Source organism: Triticum urartu, chromosome 2 (genome assembly GCF_003073215.2).
Source record: "Triticum urartu cultivar G1812 chromosome 2, Tu2.1, whole genome shotgun sequence".
In the NCBI taxonomy this organism is placed as follows: Eukaryota; Viridiplantae; Streptophyta; class Magnoliopsida; order Poales; family Poaceae; genus Triticum; species Triticum urartu.
In genome coordinates this window covers 146,455,030-146,464,558 of record NC_053023.1, presented here as the reverse complement: position 1 = coordinate 146,464,558, position 9,529 = coordinate 146,455,030, and the positions used below count along the sequence as shown (strand labels likewise).

General features: G+C 44.5%; 1 protein-coding gene and 1 long non-coding RNA gene across 2 annotated transcripts; one reads left to right on the top strand and one right to left on the bottom strand.

The window, feature by feature from the left end:
• Positions 1-311: 311 nt before the first annotated feature.
• LOC125541303 lies at positions 312-1,545 on the top strand. The gene is made up of 2 exons (XR_007297486.1): positions 312-981; positions 1,315-1,545. It is a non-coding gene; the product is annotated as an uncharacterized LOC125541303 (long non-coding RNA).
• A 1,218-nt stretch (positions 1,546-2,763) lies between these two features.
• On the bottom strand, positions 2,764-7,292 carry LOC125536450 (pentatricopeptide repeat-containing protein At5g02860). Its single transcript, XM_048699679.1, is given in 2 exon segments — positions 2,764-7,078; positions 7,080-7,292. Coding segments are annotated over 2 exon segments (2,385 nt in total). The 5' UTR covers positions 7,194-7,292; the 3' UTR covers positions 2,764-4,807.
• Between the last annotated feature and the right edge of the window lie 2,237 nt (positions 7,293-9,529).

Sequence of the window (9,529 nt, the reverse complement as noted above, 5' to 3'; positions counted from 1 at the left end):
TGAAGGGGAACATATCCTATATACTTAAGAAGTTCATCCCCACTAATTTATTTATCTTAACATGCAGCATATCCACATCAGCAACTTTCCACATCAGCAACCCACCCATGTCAGCAATTCATTTTTTCTCTGTTTCAGTTAATGGTATGATTTTTTGAAGTAAATGGTGTGATTTAATTTAGTATTGGCTCATCTTCATGTTGGTCTGTAACCGATGATGCATCGCCTCTTATCCTGACTCCCCACAACCCCTCCAATATAAATAGCTAGAGTAGCGAAGGATCTCCTGCGACAGTTCCGCCTGTCGACGTGTTCCTGTTGTTCTATAACCGATGACGCATCGCCTCTTATCCTCGACTCCCCACTACTCCTCCGCCGGGCCATCCGCGTCCTCATGGCCATTCCTATCCCCCGCCCAATCTCTTCCCCTTCACGATCCTTCTTCTCCCCCGCTCTACAAATATCTCTCTTCCATGGTATGAGCGGCTATGCTTGAGCGAAGCGATGAAGTAGCGAAGATTGCGAGGTTTGGTTGGGGACAGATGGGTGCTCCTTGTGCAGTGACCTTTCCCTCCCTCTCTCTGTACCAGATTCATTTCTCTGATCTTCAAGTCATTTTTTCCTACAATCTCCCATATCCCGTGTGTTTAGTCGAGATGACTGCCGTGGAGACATGGTCCTTACCTTTCGTCTCTGACTCTATTCTGGCCAAGGGAGCTCCGACGCCGTTGGGGAGATTGGTTCTGGTCGGTTCCACCGGAATCAGACCAGCCACTGGTGCGGCGTCGGGCAGGGGCGCAGGGCTGCAGATCTGCGACGAGAGGATGACCTCAAGAATCTGGACCGTGCTGCTATCCAGCAACTAGCCGCGGCCAACATGGGCTACCTCCACATCGGCTGCACAGCCGCCGGTGCATGCTGATCCGGACACCTGCGCCACAGCAGAACAATGAGCGACTCCTTATCCTTCCCACTACTACTGTATGTACGTCTTATCCTTATCCTTCTCTACGGATCGGTCTCTATTAGCTTCTGATGATTACTTACTTCACACAGCCCAACCCATTTGATTATCTTATCTCGAAGCATTATTATTTATTTATTTGTCAGCAAAGCGCGAACTGCAGTTTTTAGTTTGAAGTGTCATATCATAGCAGGCATAAGGAGTAACAATTAAAAAAATTAAGAAGACACAAGTCGCTAAGTTAGCAAAGTTTTGGTTTCAAGTGTGATCCCTTTTCTCCAAAAAAAACAGAAACCGGTAGCATTTTATTATTTTTTTTGTTTCATATGGTATCCATCTAATATTTTCAGGAGTATTCAAACAGAATTCGAGGTGGAGAAAAACTTGGTACACTGATTTTTTATTATTTCTCATTTGAGGGCTCTAGGTCATGTCTATCCGAAACATTCAAGTTTGGAGCTTTCGGATCGTACTTCAGAAAGAACATTTAGTTACCGTCAAATTCTTCTCATGCATGTACAGAAGATCGACAAATGTAAGATACTCATTTTATTGTTATGTAATTCAAAAAATCTGTAATATGTGTGATATGTAAATACGGCCAAGATTGTAATGACTTTTGTGAACATCTTATTGGTTTAGATGATTTTACGAAATTGAAACCTTTCAGCCTAACCACAGGTATACCCAAAAGGTTAAGTTGTTATTAATTATCATTTTTAGGTGGTTATAAGCTGTTATTATTTACCTTTTTAGGTGGCTTGATTTTTTTTCTAAATGGTCGAAACATCATTTGATGTGATGAGAATTCATACATGACATTTCTGCATTAGTACATTATTTGTTGTCACATGCATATAATATATTTGGTATTTTGTTCAAAAAAATTCATTGCTACAAATTCCCGCCGCAACGCGCGGGGTATTATCTAGTGGTACAAGTTATCCTGACCAAAGGTGGTGTTCGGCTCCAAAAGCACTGGTGTTGACGCCGTCTTGGGCTCCACGGTGACCTCCATCCGGCCGTCCGGCTGGTCTTGGTCTCATTGCACCGCAATGACAACCTTTGCCTGATACCTTGACCTATGCTTGCTCCCTTTGCACCAAAGGGGAAAACAAGGACACTGCACAGGCCGGCGCCCGCCTGGTCTCGATCGGCATGGCTTGCGTCATGGGATCCTCGCGAGGTACCCCTGCATTGTTCTCTCCGCCTCCTCGCGAGCCTGCCTGATGAGGCTGCCTCTGAGGAAGCTTCCTGTCATCCGCCCCGCGAGGCTTGGCCCCTCACGAGGGTCTTGAGCTTGGGCTGATGAAGATGGGCCGCGCTGGCCTCCTGCCCGAGCCACGCCGCAGGCCGCAGGCAGGCAAGTCTGGGGACCCCCGTTCCTAGAACGCCGACAGCCACGGAAAGAATACCATGATACAACGACATCCACAACATAACTCCTCCCAATCAAACCAGAGTTTCTACAGGCACGGTAGAGCAAAGCATATTTTTCAGAAGCCAAAACATAAGCAGGTTTACCAACTAACCGATGAGCTACATCACCAAAGAAGATATTTCAACAACAGAACCTTCTCCAGCAGTCAGAATTGATATTTTCTACCTGCGTCATTAGCAAATGAAAAATCATGAGGTACAACAAAGCAAACATCATGTAAGAAAGAAAGATTACAAAGACCAATCCAACCTTAGGCTCACAGTTTCTAGGTACTGGAAGGCCTAACCAAATCAATTGGAGACAATAGGCTTTCATAGGGAGAAAAAATCTCTTACGATGATTGTGCCTGGCAAAAAATGATAGGTAACTGCTCTGGAACTGTGCCTGGCTCAAGAAATACTGTAACCCAATTATCCGAAAAGAACCAATTCTGCCTCATCCATGTCACTTACCAATCAGTTTTTTTATACCAACAATATATTAGTTCAGAGAAGGGGCAAGATAAAATATATCTCTGCATAAAAAAATTGGTGTATAGGGCAAATTAATTACTCTACTTCTACTTCTGTTGAATAAGTGGAATCACCTGCATTTAGAAGGGGTAAACATCACTATGAGAAACATGTTTTTCCCATTTGAATTCTTACAGAAGATGAGCCATAATCCCAAGTTTAATTGATTTCCTCATGTTTCTTACCTTGTAGATAAATGCAGAACTACAGCCACATCTATCCTACCTTACCTCAAACATTATTAGCCCATCTTTCTTAACTTGCAAATAAACAACCTTCGAATTATGTAGAAACCATCCATCTTCCAATTAGAAATATGATAGAATGAGAATGAAAATTCTACATCCCATTCAAAAATTAGAAAAATATGAAAACAGCCAAGCCTATTTGGTAATCAAATACTTGGATAACCTAATCATGACACATAACTTGAGGAAAATCCTCACTTATACATGGATAGTTCCTGCAGAACACATAACTAATTTAAGTCTTGTCGCTTGAGGCAAAATTTATCAAGCACTACACTGCACAACACGTTTGTTACACAAAAGAACAGCCATAGGCTAATACATCCATTATTCTCCTGTCAGATGCTACACTGAGATTAGTTGGTACTCCAAATGCTACACTGAGATTGCTTTCTGGTCTTCTTGAAGCTCCACCTTCTATGGGCTCCAGATGCACTTGATACGGCAGTACAACAACATCTTGCTATTTGTTCATGACTTGTTTTCCATTCATTTAAAGACTGAAAAACAGTTAACCTTTTCTGGACCCTACATATTCTAGCATCTGTTTGTTAAGTACCAGGTACTTTCTTGTAGGCTAAACAAATACGTAATATACAAAATATGAATGCACATCAAGCAGTTTGGTAACTTAAGCATGTAATTAAAGCTTGAAATACCACAAGGCTACTACATTCAAGATAGTCTGTAACAAATCCCATCGGGAATATTCATCATGGGACCAAGTCACCAGAAACAAAGAAGCACGCCCCCGACCAAGGACAGCACGGATACAGCATTACACAATCAACGCAACAATCAAGACATAAGGAAACAAAAATGGAGAGGAACAAAATCAAAGCCTCAGATGCAGCGGAGGAACACGAATAGCTCGATGAAGCCCCGTAACCAGCCGCCGCTGTCAACACCCCTACCCACCTAGAAGACCAGTTAAGACCGATGCGAAAGACGAAGCCCCCAGCAGCAGAACCAGCGAACACAGAGAACAGCGCTGCCCTCTCTGTGAACCTCTGTGAACCGACAAAGAACACACCCGCCCAGCCGCCACCGCACACAAAACCAATAAAGCAGCGAGAGAGCAGACACACGCACCTGACACATAGGGCAAAAGGCTCACACGAACCGCCACGACTCACCACCGAGTAGGCCCATATACAGCTAACGACCAAAACACAGCCTCAAAACCGAGCCCACAACTGACTCTAAATACCACGATGCACCAGGAGCCTCAAAATCAAGGGAGCTTAGTAACTTAGGTGATAGTGCATACAATGCAACCACACAAATGAAAATGACAGATATTTCTTCCATTCAGAAATATATCATATGAACCTCTTTACCTTGACTACATACATTAAAATAATTAGTATGACCTCACCGGATTAGGAAACAGATGAATCTGTGTATGTACTGGTTAGGAAAACTACCAGCAGATCGTATGTGGTTGGAGGATGTACAAACATGAGTTTTCAGCAAATTAATTAAGCAGAGAAAACTAAATGCATCTTACTGGTTTCTCTCAATATTTCTTTAGAGAAATGTAATATGTACATATCCACTATGAAGTCCATGTTTGCCAAGGATAACTAAGAAAACAGTCATGTCTACTTGTCGTATCACAAATACAAACAAGGTTTGATGTTCAACCTCTATCTCTTGAAGTGTGCCTAGCCAACAGTTCTAGCAGTCTTTGTTGTTCTTGTTTGGATATTCCAGGATGAAGCTGAGGAAGGTTGCTAAGGAATGATTTGGCATCTGCTATCTTATCATGCCTACAGTACTCCTGCAGTATTGAATTGTAAGTTCTCTCATTGGGCTTGCAACCATGAGTAACCATATAACGTACTAAATCAATAGCCTCTTCAAACATTGAGTTGGCCACATAACTCTTAACAAAGATATTGTATGTTACAATATCTGGTACCAGGCCTGAAGATTTCATCTCAGAAAACAATCTTGAGGCTTCTTTCATCTGCCCTTTTCTTCCATATGCATAGATCATTGTGTTATAAGAATATCGATCCGGACGTGCACCACTTGACTTGATCTCAGTGAGGATATTTTCGCACTTTTCACAATCACCTAATCGAGAATACATATGCATCAAGCTATTGTATGTTGCGGTGCTGAGGTTGATAGAACTTCCCTTCATGAGTGAAAGAATCTCCTCCACTTTCTTAACCATCCTATTTTTCCCATATACGGAAATCATTGCATTTAGGACGTTAATATCCAGAGAGCACCGCCTCTTCCTAAGTTCCAGGAACGCCTTCTCTGTTTCGGATAAGTTATTAACTTTGCTGTTGACCAATACCAATGTTTTCACCAGCCCGTGGTGTGACTCTATCTTCTCTGCATATATATCTTCTGACAAAGCTTTCATTTTGTCCAGCTTTTTTGCATTAGCATATGCATGAAGCAGTGAAGAGTAACTAAGCTCATCTGGCCTACAATCCAGATTCTCCATCTCAGCAAACAACTTTTCTGCCTGCTCCCAACGCCCACCACGAGCTAGTGCAGATAGAACAGCGTTATATGTTGATATGTCAGGATATATACCGGCTTCAATCATCCTCTTGTATATCTCCATTGATTGGTCAAACAAGCCACACCGACTATATGAACTAATGAGTGAAACATATGTGTCCCGCTCAGGAACATAACCAGATTTCTTCATCTCCTTGAATACCCCAGACACCTCGGAATCTAAACCATTTTGACCAAATACCGCCAAGAGTGTGTTCCAGGTCACAACATCTGGCACAAATCCAGCAGACCTGAGATCGTCGAAGACAACCATCATCTCTGGGAACTTTCCCCTCACCCCATGCAGCTTGATCAATGCATTGTACGTGCACAAGTTTGGCTTACATCCATTCCTCAACATTTCATCACACGTCCCGATTGCTGCATCAATTTTGCCAGCCCTGTCAAGACCAGAAATCAGCGTCGTGTATGTAATGACATCCGGCTGAATTCCCTTAAGCTCCATCTCCTCTTTGAGCTCTGCTGCCTCTTTCAACAACCCATCCTTTACATAGGACGAAATTAGCGAGTTGTAGGTTACCACACTGGGTGGACAGCCCCCAAGCTCCATCTCCTTGAGCACCCCAATTGCCTCATCATGCATCCGTGCCTTGCCATACACATCAAGCAGCGAATTGAATGTGACCTTGTCAGGTTCGAACCCAGCAGCCCTCATTTCGTCGAACACTTTCGCTGCCTCCTTATAGAGTGCACCACGCCGGCAACAGCTAATGAGCGTGTTATATGTATACCTGTCCAGCGGAATCCCGTCGTTCTTCATGGAGTCCACGAGTGCCAGCACATCCTTCCACGGAACGGCAATCTTGGAGTACACATGGAGCACGACATTGTAGGTGACGATGGCGGGCTGAATGCCGTTAGCCACCATACGGCGGAACACGGCGACCGCGTCCCGGAACCGGCTGGCCCGGGAGAACGCTGACACGAGAGCCGTGTAAGCGCTGGCGTCGGGTTCCGGCGCAGCGTTGAGGAGCGCGGAGGCGTCGGCGAGGCGGCCGGCGCGCGCGAGGACGCGGACGGCTGCGGGGAGCACGCGGGGATGTTGGAGGACGTGCAGGCCGTGGAGGTCCCGCGCAGCGTGGAGAGCAGCGAGCGCGACGCCGGGTCGGCCGCGGGAAGCGAGGGCGTTGAGCACGGAGGCGAGCTCGGAGGTTGGGAGCGCGGAGAGAATGTCGCGCGCGGAGTCCGGGTCGGACAGGAGGGAGAGGAGCGCGCGCCGCGCGGGGAGGGAGAGGGAGGGCGGCAGGTTCCATGGCTGCCCGCTGCCTCGGCCGCCCTGGTGATTAGGGTCGTGCGGGCGGCCGAGGCGCGGCGTGCGGGGGGGGGGGGGGGGGGGGGGGGGGGGGGGGGGGGGGGGGGGGGGGGGGGGAGAAGAGGGGGAGGGGGGAGAGCACGGGGGGTTGGTGGCGGAAGGTCTTGGAGGTGGGAGGCGGCGGCGCGGGCGCCCGGAGCGGGAGCGGGAAGGCGACCGTTTCGACCATGGCGGGCGGGGTTGCCGTTGGCTGGGGTTTAGGGGTTATGGCCGGTGAAGGGGTCGCTGGCTGGCACGGGCACGGCCGCTCGTGGAGAAGAGGACCGGATATGGGGGGGATCTCCTATTCGGCGAACAGCGCGCCGGAAACCGGCCGCGCGCGCACACCCCCGATCCCCTACGCTCGCCGACACATGTGGGGTCGAGGTGCCCCTGTTTTTTTCTTTGAGATTTCAAAAAAAGTTCTGGCTTTCAAAAGACGTTCAATGATTCAACAAAAATGTTCACCGAATTCAAAAAAAAACTCTTGAATTCAAAAAATCACGATTTCAAAAGAATGAACATTTTTGAATTTTAATGATTTTGTTATTATTTTTATGAGATTATTTTAATAATCATGAACATGTTTTTATATTTGATGAACACATTTTGAATCCGATGAACATTTTCTGAACTTGATGAACAAAGATTGTATTCAAGAATGCTTTTTGATAAATGGATGAATAAATTTTAAATTCAATGAGCATTTTTTTTATTTGATGAAGAAATTTTAAATTTGATGAACACTTTTTAAATCCGATGATTTTTTTTTAAATTGGTGAACATTTTTTTTAAAATGATGAACATTTTTTGAATTTGATGAACAAAAAGTATTTGCAAAATTGAAAGGAAATTTTCACAAAAGGGTGAAACGTAAATAAGAAAAGGAGAGAAAAGAAAAATTAGAACAAAAAAATCCTGGTTAAGGGAAGGTTCTAGGACCTTCACAAAACCGGTGAGAGAACACACATGAAACTCTGAAGTATGGGTCACCCCACTGTGCAAACAATCAAGGAGGGGGTACGCACTAGGTCGCTCCACAACAACCTATGCGCCAAATAGGATCCGTCGGATATGGGGGAGGAGGGCTCATGGGGGTGGAACTTGGGGATTTGGAACGAGAGAATCGCTCCGTTGTTCAGTTCAGTCCTGCTGGGCCAAAATTAATAATAAATGGAATTCGGAGTTGCGCTCTGATTTATGGCCAATTCTATTTGGCGCGCAGGTCGCTGGGTAGCTCCTTTCTGGTTTTGTGAAGATTATAAAACCTTCCTAGACCAGGTTTTTCTTCTTTTTGTTTTGTTTTTTCCTTTCGGTTTTTTTCTCTTTTTTCATGTTCATTATTTTCTTTCTTTTATCATTTTCATTTTTTTCGATGTTAATTTTTCCTACTCCTTTTGTTTTTCATTTTTTTTATGTTTTTTTATTCTTTTTACATTTTCTGACCATATTTTTTGAATTCGCAATCTTTTTCTGAAATTGTGAAAGAAATTCATTTTTGTTAACATTTTTCTAATGAAATTGTGAGTACCCTATATACCTAAGAGATTGACCCCCACTAACCTATTTATCTTGACATGCGGCCTATCCACCTCATCTTGTGCTACGTCAGCAGGTTCCTTTATCATGCGTCCACATCTCCTCTTTGGCTCTCACCGTCTCGTGTTAGATCTGTCTCTGCCTCCCCTTTGATTCAATTTCTTTGTGGCTAGGTTGTACGCCATCTCTTTCATTACTGCCCTTCCTATTCATCTTCTTAAATTCCACTCACACAACAAATCAAAAGCCATTGATGATGATTTCCTTCCGTCTCTTCGTTTGATCAATGTATTGAACAGTGTGATCTAACCCCGACGGTTCCCTTCATCTTTTATTAATCAACCACTGAACTTGCCTTCAAGCCTTCAAGTTAAAATAGTCCCCTTCCACTCCCTCGTCCCACTATACTTGATATCTTGCTAGGACAAGGCAGCTCCTGTAGTCTTGTGTCAAACCTTTGGCCACCATGAAAACACCTACATCATCTACATCTATTCGCGACGTGTGTACCTACCACCTGAGATTGGAATAGTTGATCGATAGCCATGCTCATGCCCACTTGATGATTGTACGATGTAATCCATGTCGGAGATTCTGCTGATGCTGCCAGCAGCGCTCATGGGTCATGACCGTTGTGTTTTCACGCTATTACGCGGCATCCTCATCGAGCCCTCCCTCCTCGACATCCATGCCAATGCTGAAGGAAATATGCCCTAGAGGCAATAATAAAGTTATTATTTATTTCCTTATATCATGATAAATGTTTATTATTCATGCTAGAATTGTATTAACCGGAAACATAATACATGTGTGAATACATAGACAAACAGAGTGTCACTAGTATGCCTCTACTTGACTAGCTCGTTGATCAAAGATGGTTATGTTTCCTAACCATAGACATGAGTTATCATTTGATTAACGGGATCACATCATTAGGAGAATGATGTGATTGACTTGACCCATTCCATTAGCATAGCACTTGATCGT